General features: G+C 32.8%; 2 protein-coding genes across 4 annotated transcripts; one reads left to right on the forward strand and one right to left on the reverse strand.

Moving 5' to 3' along the window:
- Window positions 1-4027: 4027 nt before the first annotated feature.
- On the forward strand, window positions 4028-7877 carry LOC141717768 (uncharacterized). Of its 2 annotated transcripts, none has more exons than XM_074519964.1 (2): window positions 4028-4198; window positions 6446-7877. In XM_074519964.1, exon 2 carries the CDS (start codon window positions 6459-6461, stop codon window positions 7509-7511), a length of 1053 nt encoding a protein of 350 aa, XP_074376065.1. In that variant the 5' UTR covers window positions 4028-4198; window positions 6446-6458; the 3' UTR covers window positions 7512-7877. The 2 variants fall into 2 exon arrangements, with proteins under 2 accessions (XP_074376065.1, XP_074376066.1); XM_074519965.1 differs by lacking the exon at window positions 4028-4198 and adding an exon at window positions 4333-5617.
- Window positions 7878-8388: 511 nt separating this feature from the next.
- Window positions 8389-19727, reverse strand: LOC141717769 (calcium-dependent protein kinase 18-like). Of its 2 annotated transcripts, none has more exons than XM_074519966.1 (12): window positions 19124-19721; window positions 17847-17977; window positions 17717-17758; window positions 17519-17630; window positions 17330-17408; window positions 14870-15039; window positions 13231-13357; window positions 12743-12858; window positions 12537-12644; window positions 12312-12374; window positions 10157-10330; window positions 8389-8849 (listed from the first exon to the last, which is right to left on the reverse strand). In XM_074519966.1, exons 1-12 carry the CDS (start codon window positions 19490-19492, stop codon window positions 8688-8690), a joined length of 1653 nt encoding a protein of 550 aa, XP_074376067.1. In that variant the 5' UTR covers window positions 19493-19721; the 3' UTR covers window positions 8389-8687. The 2 variants fall into 2 exon arrangements, with proteins under 2 accessions (XP_074376067.1, XP_074376068.1); XM_074519967.1 differs by lacking the exon at window positions 8389-8849 and adding an exon at window positions 11732-11798 and having other exon boundaries at window positions 10193-10330; window positions 19124-19727.
- Between the last annotated feature and the right edge of the window lie 1805 nt (window positions 19728-21532).

The raw sequence follows: 21532 nt of genomic DNA on the forward strand, positions 1-21532 counted from the left end.
TTACTGCCATGTGCACCAGTCTCAAACCCTTATGTTTCTTGCACCACACTGTCACCTGAATGTGCTATACTTGCCTCCCCTATAACAGGATCATTGGCAATTGTACTACTAGCATCAACCGCCAAAGCAATATCTGCTAGGGTTTTGAGGGAAGTTGTTCCTACATGAGGAACCTCCAATTGAATTAGAGAGGATTTAGATAGCTCCTCCTCATGAGTACTACCCTCAAACCTTACAGTCTGTGAAGACTGATTTGCATATGAAGGTGCATATTTTTTAATTCGATATTTTTTATAAATATCAGTCGAACTAGTTAATTCCTTCAAATTATTGAAAAATATATATATTTTCTTTAAATAGTATAAAATTTATTGAATCAAATATTACAATATAGTATAAATATAACTTTTATTTGAATAATTCAAAATATTAAAATAATTCAAAAATATTTGTACAATATTATCTTGATCAATGAATATTGCTTATATAAAAGAATTCTTTTAAAAAAGTTGGTTTTTTTAAGTAAAAAATGAAAAATAAACCGTTTTATATATTATCGTAATTTTAACAAATCTTGTTAGATCTCATATCAAATTTCGGTTTTTTTTAAAATCGGAACAAGTTCCAAAAACAATAATGCGCTACCATTGAAGTTAGTAATTTTAATACAAATAATCAATTGACTTTATCCTAAAAGACCTCAAACGCATTAATTTATATTAACATAAGATATTAAAAAAATTCACATTATTGGTAAGATATTCTAGCCGAGCTTGTAATTTAAATTTATTAAATGTAGAATGTTACGATATTTTTCGGCCGGGTCATGTAATCAAATTTTGAGAATTGTTTGAATAATGATCCAAAGTTCTGATTTCAAATTCGAAATAAACTAAAATGCATTAACTCGTTATAATTCGAACTTATCTTAATATGTAATAACAATATAGATTATTTATATATAAGCGATTCTATTTTCAATATTTTCTTTAAAAATTATTTATGTATATTTTAATTATTTTTTATAAGAAAAATATGTTAAATATATATAAGATATATTTTTAAACTAAAAAATGATTAATAAATAAAATAATAATCCATTTATGTACTATGCCTAACTTTATATATGAAATTCAATTCTTTAAAATTAACTGTATAAATATTCAAGCAACTATTTTTTTTGTGCAAAATTCAAGTAACTATCTTTAAAGTTAAATATAATATTCATTTATTACACTTACATATTATGTGTATGATGAAAAGCTCATATAACAAATATGGTGTAGTTGTATGAGTTTGTATAGGTGAATGAAATATTTTAAGTTCGATTCCCACAAATCACATCTTTTATATAAATAATAAAAACATGGGTAGTTTAGTCTTTTTAATGAAACTTTTTAATCTCATGAATGTTATCACCATATTCTTCTATTATATATAGAATATAGATATAGAATAGAAGAGAAGAGATAATTTAAAATAACAAAAGTTTAAATTACAGAGTTGGTAAGACCGAAATTTAACTAATAAATTATATCAAGTTAAATGGACCCTTAAACACTTAACTCTGTATACTTTGCTGGACTGACATTTTGTGAAGTTAAAAAAGTGACCTGCCGGCATATAAGGAAAAAGGCCCACAACAGATGGACCGGACTGTACAGGATCCAGCTAAGATTGGTGGCCTCCCCCACGGTTGATCGCACTCGCATCTATAAAAGAGGATACCGGAAAACCAAGAATCCAGTCAATTTTGAGATGGTACCCCTTTTTCGAAAATTGTTCAGAAAAAATTTAAAATAATATTTTGAAATTCAGGGGCATGGTCGACGTAATTTTATCCCAAACTATTTTTGTATTGGTTATTAAGATGGGGTCTTCAAGAAAACATTACTTCTAGTTTTCAGAGCTGAAATATGATTAGCGTATATCTCACCCTTCACGTACACCGTTCTAAACACTCTATATAGTGTATATTGATTTGGTTTAGTTTAGAGATAATCTTATCCAACAATCAAGTTAAGAAATCAAGTTAAAAAAAATGTTTTTAACTATAAAAATATGTTAGAAATTATTTCATGTCGTCTAGGATATAAGCAACAAATTAACCTCATTAATATGATGTCGTCTTTGATATGCTTAAACATAATTTTGTGCGGACTTGATTCAAAGCTTAGCAAGCCCACACAAATTATATCAGAGTTTCGTGTAATAACGAATTTTAACAATCTCAAACGGGTCAAGAATGAGCGAAGGTTGAGGTAGATGGCCTACTCTAATATGGGCTCGAAAAACAGGCATATGGACCTAGGAAAGCAGAGAGCCGGATGGATTTTGAGTATGGGTCATGTGGAGCATGTCACAGAAAGAGACATATACTATAGGTGTCGAGTCCGATATGTGAAAGGGAAAATTATTGTAAGTTGTCTGGTGTCATTTGTGAGAGGGACAAATTGCTAATATACAAGTAACAAGTTAACTTCATTAATAAGATTTTTCTACTATTATGTGCCCTTGAGCACATAATAACGCGGAAATTTATATATTTAGACCATTTTAATTGATGAAAATTTTATGAATGCAAAGAGTCCACATCTATTTTTAAACAAGAATCAATCATAATATATTAAATTTATATATTTTGGTGTTTATTGTTTGTTTATGGACACATAATAGAAAAAATTATAATGAGATTTTTGGGACGTTAAAAATAAATTCGTGCAAGCTAACCTACGTTAATCCACTATGTTAATCCAATAACTAGTAATTATTAATTGTGATATGCACTTTACATCAATATTTGAACTCCATTAATTGATGCTCCCTCCCTCCGTCCCTAAATACTTTTTCTTATCAATACACACTTTTTAATTATTAATATTTTTAATTTGGTATCAGTATCAAATATAAAAATTTCATTATATTAAAGTACTCTCATAAATACGAATTTAATAAGATCACTCATGACTATATTTGATATTATAGATTAGACGTAAATTAGTAGTCAATCATTTAATATAAATAGTATAAAAAGATAAAATAAGAAATATTTTTTAGGACGGAGGGAGTAATATTTTTATTTAAGTATTTATCTTTTTTGGTATGAATAATGTATGTATTTGCGCAAGGCCTACATGAATCAGCCCGGGGGATGATTCCACATTTGCATGTGTACGTAAACAGCATTTTGATGCATGAATACAAGGCACCAAAAAATACCTGAACCAGTGGCAATTATTTATTTGAAAAGGCCGAATAATTATTTATTTTGAATGCATGTGCATCTATGCTTCTCCGACCTCACCAATAAGTAGAATTGATATCGTGATAAAATATTATTTTAACAAATTTATTATTTATTAAAAATAAAATATTTATATTTATTAAATTAGGACACAAAATATTATTTTTAACATAAAAGTTATCTTATCAATTATTATTTCGTTTAGTTGAGTTGGACACTGCCCCGTGTCACTTGTTTTAATGGCATCAACTTTTAAATACATAATTAATCCAATCAATTTATATAATTTTCTGCCACATCTGAAATTGGTATTTTATTGTGCCATTCATTTCTATACATTTTTTTTGATATTATATTCAATTATATAATTTCAAAACTTACTATGAATAGTAAAAGCTCAATATATAAAATTCAACTAAATCCACTTTATCCATTTTTATACCTTTTTTATTAAATTATATTTTTTTCTTTATTTGTCATCCCACTATCTTATTAAAGGTAATATTATTTTAATATATTTCGTGTCCGTACCTAAACTATTTGTATAAAAATGACTGTGAATGGAGAGAGGAAGTTCAATTTAAAAAACGTAATAATTTATAAAAATAAGTGGATTCAACCCACCATTCCATGGATAAGTAATAATCTAAAATAAAAGATACTCCACATAAAAGCCCATTGGGAGGAGCTTCTCTCTTACTTTCAAAACCAAACTGAACTGAAGTGGGCCAAAAGCCCAAGAACACCTACATCATCTTTATTGTTAAAGAATATTCGCTTAAAAAACAACGAATCGAATTAATCTCCATCTCACTGCTCTTCGAAGCCCTTTATTCCAGAGAGAGAGAGAGATTGCGTACATATTAATCTATCTCTCTCCCCCAGTTTCTCCCTAATCACAAATCTCTCTCGATCTCTTCGCTATTTTCGGAAAGCCCTAATTTTAACCCTGCGGTAAGCCTCTCTGATGACTTGTATGTATGTGTATGTATGATGCTTATTGCTTTACCGGTTCTGTTATACATGTACAGTGTCTTTTTTATTTATCATATGTACCTACTTTCTGTTGGAATTTTTATTTTCTTTGTGTATATATATAGAAATGAAACTAGTTCTTTTTTTTGTTTGCCTCATTTTAACTTGCAACTCTTATTAAGATCTGAAATGTAATTGTTACTAGTTGCTTTACATTCATTGGTTTGTATAATTTAACAATGGTGGATAATGAACTGTACTGATTGTTTGTGTTCAGATCCTTAAACTTGGACAGTAAGTGAAATACTCCTCCTAATCGATAACTACTTTACCATCTTTCCATAAAGTGGAGAATTATGTAATTGTAGTGCACTTGAAGAATGAAATTGGTTACCACTAGTTTATAATTATGAAGCAATATAGAAGTATTAATTCCTTAATTCTGTGCTCCGTAATGTGTACACTTGTGAAATGTCAAGTATGCTTTTGAGTTGTGGCCCTTGAAAGTTTCAACGTATAGAGATGTCATGAATGTCACTTTAGTTTTTGTATTCCTTTTCTTTGTTTTGTAAAGAAGTTGTCTAGCAGAAGTTGTTTCCACCTGTTGGGAGTTTCATCCAAACTAATCCCAGCCCACTCTTGTAAATTTTGTTGCATTTTAGTACATATATGATATGACATTTTGAGCAGGTTTGCTTTTATATTGCACGAAGTTTTCATCATTATGAGAAATAACATGTTTTCGATACCTCATACTCTAGTTATGTTAACCACGACGCCAGTTTACATGCTCTTCTAAATTTTATACTTGCAGCTAGGCATTTGATTACTCTCTGGTCAATTGATTAATGCAGCACAAAGTAATACAATAATGTGGACTTGGGTTTTTGTTTTTATGATTGACTAGAGCGCACTAAATAGCGCGGGGGTGCGGTTGGGTACGCTACGCACGGGGTATGCCAGGTGGCGTGTCCCCCCGTATTTTGCATATCTGATTCGTTGTGGTGCAGGAAGGGCAGAGACTGTAATTATTTTTCGTTGACTTTTAATCAAAACAGTGACTACAGCTTTTACTAACAATCGATATCAATTGGGAACCCTAATTTTCTGAGAGCAGTGAGAGCAGGAGGAGAGAAGAGATGATTGAGGCGACTTAATCGTTCACCGCCGATCTGAATTGGTTTTGGACTTGGGTGAAGTTTGTGTGTATGTTATGTATACATATGATATGGGCTTGGGTTAATTGACTTTTGAAAAGAAAGAAACGATATGGGCTTGGGTTAATTGACTGTTGAAAAGAAGGAAACGACCTGGGGTCTGTTCAGGGACGGAATCAGAAATTCAAAATGGGGTGGGGCTTGACTAGTCTTTAGTAAAATTTCACCTTCATCGTTCAAAGTAAAATTCTGATCTTTATATATTTGCTAGTTTGATTTTCACACAGTTTCAGTGAATTAGACAATTATTAGCTTAAATGGACCATACAAATTTTGGCTTACCATGGGCTTTAGATTTAATTGGGCTGTAAAATAAGAACACATGTAACTACTAAATCCCCCCCCCCAGAATCTACCTGGGCTTAAACCCGGGTTAGCCCTGCTGTGGTTACGTCCCTGGGTCTGTTGGTTTAGTTAATAGGCTACTTAATTTATTTTTTAAATTTTTTTAATTGTAATTGGTAATTAATTTACTTATTAATTATTATTCATACCCTACAATTTGTTAAGTGCTGCACGTGTACGTGGACAGTAGCCAATAGCCAGCAGCTAGCATCAAACTCACTGACCATTATTTTTTCAATCTTTTAATTTTTAAGAATGCATTTGGCTATTTAGAATGTTGAACTTGTTTATTTGACTACATTATTAATTAAAATGCAACTCTTGGATCATATATTTATATATATACATTGTATATAATATTTAAATTATTTCATAAAATATATATTTTATTATTTTAATTTTTTCCATATCCCCCGGCACCCGAATTTCCGAATTTCCGAATCCCCGCACCGTGTACCCGCACCCTTGCTTCCTAGGTGCAAGTGGATTTGCCTGGCAGAGAGGGTAGCATCAATAACATTTTATTTTCAGAGGCTGTACTAATATAAATTTTCTGTATATTCGACGTGCTTATGCCATTTGTTCTTTTTTCAGCGTTTTATATGCGATTATGACTTTAAATTATGCATATTAAGTTTGAGAAGCGTGCATGTTTCTATATCAGGTTCATTTTAGACATGGCTAAAGGTATGAGAGGAAGGCGCAGAATTGCTTCTAGACAATCCAGGACAACTCCTTACCCTGTTTCGACTTTTAAGCGGGATGTGTCAGAATGCTCTATTGAGAAGAAGTGCTCCGATGGGATTCAGCACAAAAAAGATTGGGAAGATGCAACTTGTTCTGTTTGTATGGAATATCCGCATAATGCTGTTCTTCTCCTGTGTTCTTCTTATGATAAGGGTTGTCGGGCCTACATGTGTGGAACCAGCTGTCGATACTCCAACTGCCTCGACCAGTATGAGAAAGCCTACAGGAAAGGAACCTCATCTCATCAGAGCCAAGTTCTGCATGGTGCATCTGAGGATAGTAGTTCCCTTGTCAGCCCACCAGTTTCTAGTTGGCCAATTGAAAAATGTGGAGAAGTTGCTGAGCTCGCATGCCCTCTTTGCAGAGGTCAAGTCAAAGGTTGGACTGTTTTGGAGTCCGCAAGGGAATATCTTAATGGTAAGAAGAGAACTTGCATGGAAGACAAGTGCTCGTATGTTGGAACTTACAAGGAATTGAAAAGCCATGTGAAATTGAAGCACCCTACTGCTAGGCCATGGGAGGTAGACCCTGCTCTTGAACAGAAATGGAAAAGACTTGAGCGGGAGAGAGAAAGGGAAGATGTGATCAGTACGATTACTTCATCAATGCCCGGATCAGTAGTTTTTGGTGATTATGTTATTGAAAGGAATCCCGATGGGTTTGATACAAGTGACGAGGACTTTGACGATGACGACGAGGGTTTTAATTTGTCCGGACTTGGGAATAACATTGAAGGTCTTGATAGGGAGTTAATGGATGTATTTCTCCTATTTCAAGAATTACGCAGTGGACGAAATGTGGGGTCATTTGGAAGGTTGAGGAGACTGGGTGAACATGACGCTGATGGTTACAGCGATGATCATGAAAACAGTGATGGTACATCATTGGTGAATAGTTTACAGGGTAGGAACTTGTCAAGCAGATCAGGAAGGAGACGGCGACGGAGACGGCGGCGCAGAGTAACAAACGTGGGGCGGACATAGATAATATGGCGGAAATCGCTATAAAGTGGGGATCAAGATATGATTATCAATATATTAGATCAGGAAGGAGACGGCGGCGCAGAGTAACAAACGTGGGGCAGACATAGATAATATGGCGGAAATCGCTATAAAGTGGGGATCAAGATATGATTATCAATATATTAGGTCAGTTTTAGGATGATAAGAGAGAAATATTTATGTAGTTGTAATTTTTATTGTCCGATCTCATACCGGACTAATCTCACTTGTTTTAAAATGATGTACATCCTCTCCCGATCCCCACCTCCAACATTTCCTGGAATTATGCTTTCTACCAGTTTTTCCTTTTTAAATGGAACCACACTTGCGTGAAGATTTTAGTTCTCAGTAGAGTCTCATTTAGAATTAAAATGTCATTAGTATTGTTCTTGTCTTTTAGTAATTTTACATAATTTGTCTTGTTTCGTAGGATTTCATTTAAAATAAATTTTATAATAGTAAGTTACAATTTTTTGTTTAACGGCCTCCTAAAATTCTCTGAGGGGGTTTAATTAAGGCTTTATGACCTTTTAAGTCTTAATGTTTGCACCAACTTACACATTATCCTATGATATATAATAATAATAACACTGTTCTGGAAAAGGAATTTTAATGAGCAATGGTAAGTCCAGGTTCGAATTTGTTCTCAAATGCCTTGCGATTTATTCTATTTTGTATATACCACAGGGAAGAGGGCACCACAGTTTAACCAAGTGCTCAAGCTGATTGCAGTTAGCAAGCAATAATAACCATTTTCAGATTCCTTCAACAGTGTAAACAGCAAATTTGTACAATTAACTCGTTGATTATATTGTATCTGGGAAGCAATTCTTATCATTAGGGCTCAAACAAGTCGATATACAGCCAATTCTCACTACGATTTTATTTATAGTCACACATTACATCTTGCAAGGAACTGGAAACATTAAGAAAATGTACACTGCATATTTAGTTGCCAAAATGAACAACGTTTACATACACATACATAATCACTAAGCAACTCTACAACCAATGTACTCAAGACCTCGATGGATCACTCACTACCTACCTGAAAACCTTGAAGACCTATAAGTTCACACTTTTAACTTGATATATTTTTGAAAAAAGAACTCTACCAATCGATCTCGTTTTTTTACCCCAGAAATTTCAGGTGCCTCATTATCTCCGAGATCCTCGATGGGTACCAGGACTATTCACATTTCTTGTACCCATGCTTGCAGTTCTAAGAAGCCTCCGAAACTCGGACAAACTGATTTTTCCATCTTTGTCGATATCAGCTTCCTCCAAAAGCGGGTCTATGGATCCTCTTAATCCCGTATGCTGCAAATCAAAAATGTAAAATTTGTAAATTCCACATGATTTTGAGATATCCCAAACAACAGATGGTGTAGAGCTTGGGCCAAAATAAAGCAGGTCTACATTGGGCTATTCAATATCTTGAGTCAAGCTACAAGATTTACATGGCCATGATGCAACAGAATTTTGTAAAAACTATTCCTACACTTTCATGATCCATATTTCACAATCACATACATAGTGATTAAAAAAAGGGCAGACTAATAAGTATTCCCTGGAGTAGACGAAACTGCAATGAGGGTTCATCAGAAATCACTTGCTTACTAAATTTTAATCCCTCCAGAGACAATTACTTCCCTGGCAATAACGACCACCCCTGTTATATACCCCAGTTATATACTTAATAATGAATGCAGCAGTCTACAATTTGGCTAGCTAATCATTATACAGTAACATGTGAATTCAATAACAGTGCAGCTGAAAAGTCACTCTAAACAAACTAATCAAATACATTGCTACATCTCTGGTACCGTCCTAGGCTATGGTATAATGGCTGTAATTAACCACATAGTTGGTTATTTAGTACATTTTTGCATATTATTTGGCCAAAATTTGCAGAAAAGCTAATTTCAGTATTACTATGTGTTGCCTCAAATATTTGGACATTTATCTTAAATTTTACAGTGTTGTTATAGAATTTTAGTTCGACAAAACCAGAAGATTTTGCGAAAACTTTCTTCGCATGTGCTTCCAAGTTTTAGAGGAAAGAAGTGAGATTAGATTTTTATACTTTCCGTCCCAAAATTGAACCTATAATCTTTGATAAATTTTGATAAAATTGGGAGAAAGAAAGCTTAACAAATCTACAAATGCCTTCTTCCATATAAGTAACATTTATTTTATTCCTTCCATATCCCAACTTTCTGAAATCAAAGATATGAGAAAAAGTATTTTTTAGCCCTTCACTTTCTCTTCTCTCAACTACTTTTATATTCTTTTATCTTCTCTCATATGAGTTATGACTTGGGAACACAATGTTCTCAGCTGAATGTTCGGTATCATTGCTATGAACTATTAAACTCAGCAAATTGGCTTCCATTGATAATTTATTAAGTTAAATATTCTGCAATAAAAACAAACTTGGTCTAGCAGAGAAAGACAGATAGGACCATGAAACACCCAAGTGCCTGAAGTGACTTCAGGTCACAGTCACATTCAATGAGTGAAATGGAACTTGCAGTTGGTAATTGAATATAGCAAGGAAGAATACTTATCTTGTATAGCAACAAAAAAATGGTTATCTGTGCAAGAATACAACACAACAAACTCACCATCTTAAGCTCTTCAGCAGTTATAAATCCATCTTTATCAACATCAAACTTTTCAAAAGCAGCATGTGATATTTGTTGCCACTTTTCTGAATTATGTTCCTCCAGTTGATGGACATGAAGAGTTGCTGCAACGAACTCATGAAAATCAACTAGCCCATCAGTGTTGCTGTCCATCTGCCCCAAGCATATATTCATAATATGAGCTAATATCACAGAGATGCACTATTTAGAAGTAATGTTTATCAGTGGTTGTGGCGTAAAGGTATTGGGGATGAGGGGAAAACAAAAGATTTGATGTTATCAATGCAAACAACGGGCGGCGAGTTGCAAAACAAATATAAGTTCCTTTTCTAATCGATTTGTCAAATTTGTTTGGTCAAAGAAATTGTATAAAGTAAGGCCTACAGTACAATTCCACATTTACAAAAAGGTATATAGGAGTAAGTTTCGAATTTCAGTCACTTCAGGTCGACATGCACCCTCTGAAAACATTTCAGTTCGGCAGTCGGTAACGCCATAAGAAACTCAGGGGCAATTTAGACCTCACCATGTGTAAAATTTTTGTTTTTTAGAAAACAATGCATAGCACTCAAAGGCCAAAGCATTCAGTACCCTTTGAAATTACCCATATATTCAGGACTAAATTCAGATAAATTATCCATACAATAGTTGCGAAATTTATATTTGTTTTGTTATGGAAGTTCAAGAATGGTGGAGAATTAGGCGGGACCAAGAAAATGCAGTGTTTAGAGTCATTCTTCAATACCTCGCCAACTTCTTGATTTTGATGTTTGATAATAAAGCTATCATAAAGATGAGAGCTTTTGCATCTCCATGACTCTTAAATTAGTTATCTTTTGGCTTCTGACACTTTTCCACGCAAATTTAATAACTTTATTGGTAATTTTAGAAAGTGATTTTTTTAAAAAAAACATAGAAAAGAATCAGAGCTTTAGAAGATTCGGTAGTAATTCAGTGTATGGATAGACTATGTGAAGAACCTTTCAATGATGTAAGTACTTCGGGGTCGTTTGGTTCACAAGACGGTATGAGTTTAGAATAAAGAATCGGGTTAAGCTGGTATGGGGTCGAGGAATCACTCATGATATTATGTGTTTGGTTAAGTGCTGAACTGTTTAATGTAAATATTTTTTATTCATTAATTGGTCAAACTTTTGTATATATTGCATATGTCAAATTTAAGTTGTTATACAACTTACAAACAATTTTTTTTAATATAATTGATTAAAAAATTAAAAATTTCAACATTAATTTATAAATTTTAACATAAGTAAAATATTACTAAATAGTATTAAATAAAAATAGGCACAACTTATTTAAGATTAAACAACATGATATTTAAGATATATGTTTTAAGATTGTGTTTAACTTTATAAATAAAAATGAAATAACGAAATTTAATTTGATACCTCATACCCCTCCCTCAAACCCATCTCTCCCCTAGGGTATCAAATATGATTCAAGATGGGTTTTAAGGAATGGGTATCAGATTTTAAAAACAGTCAACCAAACACCAGGTATAAGTTTGAATTTTGAAATGAACGAAACTCATACCTAATGCGAATGAGCTGAACCAAACAAGCCCTTATGTCGTTTGTTCATGGTACCCCATTCCCGTAGTCTTCGAATATTTTGAATCCGGATACATTTGATGTTAGAAAGATGCTTGAATGCTTAGGGTTAGGGATCAAGTTAAAAAGATGAACAAATCTTGCAATCTATTTTACTAGAAAAAACATAGCTGTTGAAAGTTTTAGAACTCCAAATTTTCCCTACTAGAATTTGATGTCAACACTGATTTTTGACAGAATATTATTAGACAATCTGTAGCGGTAAGAGGTTTTTTTGCTCAAGATTGCAAAAATATTTGAAGTCAAAGGTAGTTACCAAAGACCAAATGGTGTTAAGTTGGGGCTGTAAAGTGCATTTTACTCTATATTTAAACATAAACCACTTCTTCCAATAGTATATAGACATCTTTATTCAATACGTTCACTCACTCTAGGGATCCTTACTATAACTCTTTCGAGAAATAGAAATAAATAAAAGCACCCATGTAAAATACAAAATGGAAATTATAATTGAGAACGACCCATAAATTATCTGTTTCCAATAAATAAACTTATAAACATACCGCTTGCAGGATTTCCAGGACACGTGATTCTTTCACTTTCCAAGGAATATCTTTAGCAAGTGCCTGAAATACAAAAAAAAAACACATAAAAATTTTAATAGTGCACCTTCAGACAGCAAAAAGAAAGGATCAAGTATGGCATCCATCATAACCTAGTATTGACCTAACATACGGAATTTACCCCAAAACTAAGTTTTTGCGATCAAAGCATGTCGAAAAGCAAACCTGTCTCATTTCTTCAAGACTGATTGCACCATTCTTATCCACATCAATGGCATGGAACTGATCCCTAAGATCAGCGAGTTCCTCTTCATCAAGAGTACTAGCCACTGCCTGTGACAGAGCAAACTCCTCTCTCAGTTATGATTTAAATAAGTATACTAATCAAAATAGTCTGTAAATTGCTAGGCAAAAAAGGGAGGGAAACAGACCCGAAGTGCGAACTGCTTCAAACGGCTGTACTTCACAAATTGCCTCATGTTGTATAGGACGGATATATCCAGAGGAATCTCCAAGGCATTACCCCCTTCTCTGACCCACGGGTGTGCTGGCAAAATTGAATATTTCAAGATTCTGGAAGAGATGTTGAAACAAAAAAGTAGAGCTTCACTAGAGCTTACAGATACTCATAGTGAATGATATTGGTAAAAGAATAAAAGCTCTGTGCATATGATAAGCATCATACCAAATCATTATTGTTTGAATACAATTTGCTTACATATTTAGTTAAGGATGTGTTGGATAAGGGTGAACATGTTATATAAGGTTGATATTGGATTAAGAGTTTATTAGAGAATATAACATAAATTCTATAATCACATGGTCCATAGATGTGGTAAAAAAGCTATGATGCCTAACTGTGCGTCACATTTTGATTTCTCTAAGTGTTCTTGCAGCAAAGAAGACATGTAAATCTTACATAGAGCTTGAGCGGCAGTATATCTTGCACGAGGTTCCTTTACAAGCAATTTATTTAGAAAATCTTTTGCTCCATTGCTTATGGTTGGCCATGGTTTTCGACGAAAATCAGGCTTGTTTCTTAAAACCTGCATAGCATATCATCAATATATATTCTGAAATGTAAAAAGGAGAATAGATTTAGATTAAATAAAAGATATTAAGGATCAGTATAAAATTCAGAAATAAGAATCAGGCTTGTTCAATTAAATTATAGAACTATATGGAACTAGGCACATTCGGAGAAGCCCGATAAAGTCCAGGAGAATTCTCTTATATACCAAGAATATAATCAAGTACAAAGACTAGTTCGGAAATACCACTGGCATGCAGAAAGACATGGAATAAGGATAGTATATATAAGCGACCTGCCAAAGGAGCAATTCCCTGGTTTAATAGCTCGCATAGCTAAACGGTGGTCCCGTTGATCAAATCCTATTAATAAATTTATTGTAGTGTGTAATCTAATATCTATATATAGATACTAATCTAGTTCAAAGTTTGTCCTGTTTATAATATATATACATATATATATATATATTGTCACAAATTTAAACAAACATATGCATATATCTCATCTGGTTAGTGCCCCTCCAGTTAGATGACAATTTAAAGGTTCACAACTACCATTGTAACCTTTTAATATTTTAGAATTTGTATGAGGATCAGCGGATAGTCAAACTGTCACTGATGACTGAACTGGCTGGTTCATACCTACACAGTACAAGAAATGGACTGATTTACAGGGGTGCAGGCGGGCTGACTGCCGGACTGATCCACTTGCTGAATCAGACCGGACTGCCAGTACCCAGTTGGACCAGATGAACAGCCCGGCTGGGTGGTTTTTAAACTATAATAATGAGCTAATAAAATTTAAATTTAACAAGTAAATATTACCATTGCATAATTTAGAAAAAATGACAACAAAGTGGAACAACATGACTTTATAAGAAAAATCAATAGCAATATAGGATTGAAATTTCTAGTTAAATAGTGATGAAACAAAACAGTAATAGGATACAATTCAAAGGAAATGAGTCAGTTGAAGAAATTAAGAAGGCTCCTTAAAAGTTCCGCTTGATTCACTTGTCACTGGCATTGATACAATTTTTCTCAGGTTTGTTACTTCCACGATATGCTGGTTAAATAAAACGCGATTGGGTAGATAGCCGTGACATGCAGAGCCAAACAACCTATGGCTAAGCTATTTATGCAATTTTAGATCACGTCAATAAATCAATATCTAAATATTTATATATAATTATTACCTAGTTCCAGCAGCATGACAAATTTATCTCATCATTATTTCAAGAATGTTCTCTCTGATTTGGACCACTAAGGTGATCTGAACAAACTTTAAGCAAGTACAAATAAAATTGCTCGCAACAACTCATTCACTCCAAACTTTCCACAGTCTTGTAGCTAATAACCTATAACTTAGAGAGATAAATATTTCTTACTATTATCTGAAATCAGGGTATTGTTTATTGGTACAACTAGTATCACCCACAATGAACATCATACAGAATTTCAAAATTCTTTTATTTTGAAAGCAAAGTATAAGTGTCATTTAGCAAAAAAAGAAGGAACAAGTGTTGCACCTCTTTAAAGATACCATCCTCTGTTTTATCCCAGAAAGGACGTCGCCCGCAGAGTAAAATGTAGGTAATTACACCAATACTCCAGACATCAGACTCTGGACCTGATTTCCGTTTCAAAACTTCTGGGGCAACATAATATGCACTACCAACGATATCTTGAAACTTCTTTCCTGCATAAGTTTTCAATTACAATTCATTATTGAAGAAGTATCTAGCTAGAACATTCACATGTTACTCACAACTGTGTTGGCAATGTGTGATGCAATCGTTCAGAACCAGTCTTGAAGTGAATGAATTAGAAAGAACGTAGAGTAACATATTCTCTCTATGTTGTGGTCATAGAGAGTAAAAGTTCAACAGATTACATGGAATGCAAGTTCAAGAACGCAAGAAGTAGAAGAATTAGATCTTGTAGTTCGTTAGAATATTTCTGCTGCCTTTATCAATACAGTTCCCGAAGCGAAGTGTGTGATACCTCAAAGAAAAATAATCGCCCTGCGCTTAAGCTATTTAATAAACCCCTCCATATATTTCATAACAGTAGAGAGAAAAAAATATGAACTACATGAACGTGCTTTATTTAATTTTATTAGCAGAGAGATGATTATCCAGGCTATGTTCCTCCAACTCTTCGGTTTTGGTAGCCGTACCTGTGTCAGACACAACACTTATTACGTGTCTTTGACTGAAAACTGGAAACTTTGACCAACTAAAAGACCATATATGAGAAGAACTAATGATGCAAGATGAAAAAAGATTAGACGAAACAACAGAGGAAAACCGGGGATAAAAAGAATAACAGAAAAAGGCGCCTATTTTGCAAAGTCCTTCACAAGGTCACGTCTGATTCAAGTTTTATTGTTAGCTTAAATTGTAAAATTTTATTATACTTGTACATAATACACTATGTTGTGTCCCCTACTGTGCCAAAAATTTGCACAACCCCCACGTTTTCAATTCTTGGACACACCATACCCGAGTCATAGTAACAGAGTATGCATGTATTGAGAGACCTGGTTCTCTTCCAAAAGCAAGAGCTCCATACAATCACAATTCTACTGTCACAAACTCTTCCTTTGACAATTTATTCTTACATTCTACACCTACCATATATAACAGATATACTAAACAAATATAACAGATATAATTTAATTGTACTAGATTTCATACTTAACAAATATAACAGATATTAACATAGTTAACTGATCTGGAAAAATAAATTAGACAGCCTAGACATCTCTCATGTTATGCCTAGACTATGTGTACTTATTTGGGGTTGTATCATTAACCCCCTCCAAAACCTTCACCCTGTCCTCAAGGTGAAAATTGTCTTATAATTGTGACGGAGAAGTGGGGAAGGAATGGATTGTGCCTTTGGCTTGCTTTAGCTGAGAAACGATAGATAACCTGGTGCACAGAAGTAGGAAGGGCTAAGTTCAGCTTATACGATATTAAGGGTGCAAGGAGGTGACATATAGCTTATACGCCACAGGTGCACAGAAGTAGAAGGGGGTAAGTTCAGCTTACACGCCGCTGGACCCTAAACCTGAACTAGAGACAAAAGACCCACGAACCAGCCCACCCCTAAATCAAGTCCAAACTTGTTATCAACCAATTACAATCCATGTATTAGCACGACCAGGCCCACCCCTAAATCAAGTCCAAACTTGTTATCAACCAATTACAATTCCATGTATTAGCAAAAATCTTACTCACGTTCCCTTTCCAACTAAAGTCTAGTTTGAGAGTGTGCCACCGATAATGGAATCCAAAATCGGGTGATATAGGAGTGAAGCTCACAGCCAAAGTTGTCCCCCGTTCATCATGATTGTCATCTCAATTTATCCTGAAATATTGGATTTATGGACAGTAATGTTCATGAATGATGGTCATTAGGCAAGTGCCTACGAATAGAGGGGGATTATCTTAGGTTCTATGATTTCATTGGTAGTTGTTCTGGTTTGTGGTAACTGATAGGCAGATGCAAGACTTTTCAGTATTAGTGCTGGGCTATATTAGTGTCGGAAGTTAAAATTTTAGCCTAACTTTTGTGGTAGAAAATTTCAGCCTATGCGCACTACTTTGGAATGATAGTTGTCTGTGTTTGCTGCAAAGTTTACAACACTAGAGAATAATTTTATTTAATAATAACTTCCGTGCAAAGATTCTGTTAGTAGATGAAGAATAGAGAAGTGGAATTTATCTTTGAAATGGAGGGAGCATAAAAGAATTTGGCAATACAGGTAAGTATAACAATCTCAAACATGATGACATTATTAATTAAAAAATGTACACGAAAAGTTTATAAGCTACTAGGCAAGATGCATAATGTTTTATCTTTAAATACCAAATGTGTTAAGGATCAGATCATTGATTCCCGGTATTAGAACTCGTTTATAAATATTAGGTTTTTATTAATAAAATGAGAAAAAAATTGACTTCAAATAAAAACCCAAGTACCTGGTCTTATAAAGTCAGAGAGACCAAAATCAGTAGCCTTCAATGCTGATTCCTCTTTGGTCGACTTGAAAAGGAAATTCTACAAGAGAAATACTTTTCTGAATAATCAAGGAAGCACCATTAAGGAGCAAGAATAGCAGAAAGTTGAGTTTAATAAAAGCAAACATCACTGATCTAGTTGAGGCATACTTCTGGTTTCATGTCACGGTGCACCAAACCATGCAAGTGACACTCAGCTGCAACTTTTAACATCTGTCTTACAACTCTTGCCGCATCCTTTTCTGTGTAACGGCTGGATTTTCTGATCATACAAAATACACATTAAGTCCTGTAATCATGCTAAAGTTTATCAATTATGAGAATGTAACTTCTTCAGAAAGTACTTACTTGGATAAAATTCTATCCAGCAGTTCACCACCCTCGCATAACCTAACAAAGTAATATTCACGACTATGTTACATGACGAAAATATATGATTATCTTATATAGACATGACTCTAGGAAAATATGTACTTACTCCATAGCTATATATACATATGAATCATCTTCAAAGGCATTATAGAACTGAACCACATTCTCATGGCCACTTAAGGCCTTCAAAATCCTTACTTCTCTCTTAACATCCTCAACAGCTATAGGAAGGACCATCTGCCAAAAATTAAACAATTGTTATTAGAGCAAGAAGCGAATGCCTGTAAATGAGCATATCTGACATCAGTCATCATGATAAAAGACTTAAAGTTTAATATAACTTCAGCACATAAATTTTATCTAGTATCCCCATATTGATCTCATTATCACTCCTCCAACAGTCCAATTCGAACACAAGTAACATACTTCCCTCCGATCCCTGATTACCTGATACCCTATCCCCATAGCCTTGGAAGTAAATTATACTGCTAAAAGATAGCATGACTGGCCCCAGTAAGATACTTTGGCGGTAAAACATAAGCCAGAATCAAATAATCCAACACAATGGCATAATTCACAACAGAATTAGTGGCAGAAATAGCCAAATAAAATCAAGTTGACGAGAAATAGATTTGGGTACAGAGATCTTAAAACTATTCCATAGGCAACAAACTAGACTGTGGAATTAACAAGTTAGTCTGTCTCACTTCTGGACCACCTCATAAGCTCCAACCATAAGTTCCAATAGTTAGGCAGACCTGAACACTTCTACGTAAACAATTAAAACACAGTTTATTATAACTACCTTCTTCCATCGCAGAAAAAATTTACTAGGAAAAACTCAAGAACACTGCAAGATAATGATCGTAAAAAAATCTAACAGAAAAGAGGAGAGTGTTTGGCATGGTAGTATTATCATCTATCTCATCGATATATTGGTATAAAAACTCTTCTATACAAACAACCTTATTATTCACCTGCCAATCAAAGAGATAGTTGGCACATCACAAACAACACTAGATATAAGAACCATCAACCATAAGCACATATACAATATCCGAAAGTTCCAATATTTAGGTAGACCTAAACACTACTAGGGAAATAATTAAAGATTACCATATGCCGCCATTGCAAAAAACATAATGGAAGAACTCAAAATAGTAAATGAACTACAAAATAGCATAATTGATTTATCATCTAGCACATCAATATATTGGTAAAAGAACAAACTTTTCGAAACCAACAAGCTCATTACCAATCTAAGAAATAGTCTGCACATTACAAACAACACTAGACTTAAAGAGAAATCAATCACAATTCACAACTACACAACCAATTTCGAAATCAAGAACAAACAAAAAGGAAAAGGGATCAATATTATACCTTATTTTTATCGATTTTCTTGACAGCAACACGATCACCATTACTTCGATCAACAGCAACATAAGTATACCCAAATTGACCATGCCCCAACAACTTGCCAATACTATACCTCAAATCAAAATCTTTATCATACCCAAAATCAGTTCTTTTCCCACAAGGAATCACACAATTTTGTCTTCTTGAACTTGCCTTATCTTTATGCCTAATCAACACCTGATTCTTATTCTTATGATTATCATTCTTACAAGTCAATTTAGTTGTGCTTGTGCTTGTTGTTGTTGAAGATGCAGGCTTTGCAACACCTTGATGATTATTATGTGGATTACTATTTGACCCATTAATTTTCTTGGTTGAAAAACAAGAACCCATGATTTGAAAATGAAGATTGAAGGGTTAAGGGATGATGGGTATGAAAGAATTGTATATATAATGGTGTGTGTATATGTGGGTTAAAGAAAATGAAGACATTAATATTGCAGGAAAGGTTGGAGCAGATAAGAGGAAGAAGAGAAGAAGGAGAGGGTTGTTCTTGTGGTGGTCAAACAAGACTTTTTTTTTGGGATTTTTTATTGTTGTTGATGGAGAAGATGATGATCATCAATTAATGTTGTAGGGAATAAAAGTCTTAACATTAGAAATGAAGTAAACATGTAGTACATGGATTATTATGGAATTATTATGAATAAACTCCAATTTTTCATGTTTAAATTTCTATTATAATTTCTTTTGCCATAGTTATTTTTCATGCATTTATCCTTAATAATGTACCAAGTACCATGCCCTAAAAAAAATGTACCAAGTATATTAGAAATGAAGTAAACATGGAGTACATGGATATTATGAAATTATTATGAATAAATTTCAAATTTTTTGTTTAAATTTTTATTATAATTTTTTGAGAAATTATTATAAATACTAAATTCTGTAATTTTTTTGTGATTTTACTATCTTCTGATTTTTTTTATAAAATGCGGAATCAAATTAACCAAAATCAAGCATATCCAGCTATTTAATTCGAATTTTTTTTGTTGCATTTTAGATTGTATAAGTTTGGATGTATTTGCTGAAACTTGTTCAAATTTGAATTCAGTTGATTTCAGTTACAAAAAATTGTATTTTTGCGAATAAAATAATATATTTATAATTTTTTTTAAAAAATGATAATATTCTTAGATTTGATATTTTTCAAAAAAGCCCTAATTTCTTTTGCCATAGGGATTTTTAAATCCATTTTGCCATAGTTATGTGCTCTTATTTATACATTTCTTCCTAATAATGTACTAAATACCATTGTCTACCGATAGAAAACTCTTTATTGAAACTGGATAACTCTTTATTGAAGTTAGTTATCCACATATTTATAATATTTTTTTCAGAGTTTACAATATTGAGATTTTATTTAAAAAAATTATAAAATAAGTAATATATTATTTAAAATCTATAAGCGATTTTTAAGTAATAAATAGATAAATAATTTTAAGTTAAATAAATGTTTTGATCATAAGTAATAATTTTTTAAAAAGAAATATATAAAAAAATATAATTATTTTATTTCATAAATTTTAAATTAAATTGACATTAAAAAAAATATTTTTTAAAAGTAAAATTAATAAAAAACAAAAAATTAAAATAAATACCAAATTACTAAAAATTAGCAACTTGTTTTTACATGGGATGTCTTTTATGTGTAAGGAGCTCTTTTATCTTGAATATTTTTCTGCAAGAATTTAGAGTGTATCGGAATTGACAAATGATGTACCGGAAAACGTTAACATTACTAGCCCTTATTAAATTTTTTATACCGTAACGACGATCCCTTGTCAAGAAAGGGTCGCTCCTCACCATCTCGATAATTAATTTTTATATGAATTCATGGTAACATAACCGTATCTCTGCTCCATTTTATTTTATACTAACATTTTTGTAAATAACTCATCTTTTGATTTCTTCATCATCACACTTCTTGACTTAAAATCAGATTCACGTTTTAGTTCCCAAAAATATTCTTCAACGTCAGAAAAATTATAAATTAAATTATTTATAAATTTATATTTATAATTGACAGACCTGGAAAAAAAAATTATTTATAGTTCAGAGACCTTAAGATTAATTTTCTCTATTTAAAACCATCAATTATTAGAAAAAAATACTTATCAGGATTCAGTTGCATAACATAATTTTATATTTATTTTTTAAGTTAATTTAATATAATTAATTAACCTATTTAACCCAAGCATCATCTCTGGCTACTACGTTTAATTTATAGTGTTCACATATAACAAGCACGCATGCTAAATAAACGTTGATGTTGTCATATAAAAAACAATAGAAAATATAGCCTCTATTTTAAATTATTACAATGGGTAGTGTCAATTTTGTATATATAAAATCATTTTTTTAATATGTATG

Source organism: Apium graveolens, chromosome 4 (genome assembly GCF_009905375.1).
Source record: "Apium graveolens cultivar Ventura chromosome 4, ASM990537v1, whole genome shotgun sequence".
NCBI lineage: Eukaryota > Viridiplantae > Streptophyta > Magnoliopsida > Apiales > Apiaceae > Apium > Apium graveolens.

Bases quoted from the DNA above. Each gene is read 5' to 3' on its own strand.
- LOC141717768 (XM_074519964.1), top strand. From the start codon at position 6,459: ATGGCTAAAGGTATGAGAGGAAGGCGCAGAATTGCTTCTAGACAATCC.
- LOC141717769 (XM_074519966.1), bottom strand. From the start codon at position 19,492: ATGGGTTCTTGTTTTTCAACCAAGAAAATTAATGGGTCAAATAGTAAT. The intron at 12,645-12,742 runs GTCTGTTTCCCT...GCTCTGTCACAG, and splicing joins TGAAGCAGTTCGCACTTCGG to GCAGTGGCTAGTACTCTTGA. The intron at 8,850-10,156 runs GTGAGTTTGTTG...TTTGATTTGCAG, and splicing joins CTGCTGAAGAGCTTAAGATG to CATACGGGATTAAGAGGATC.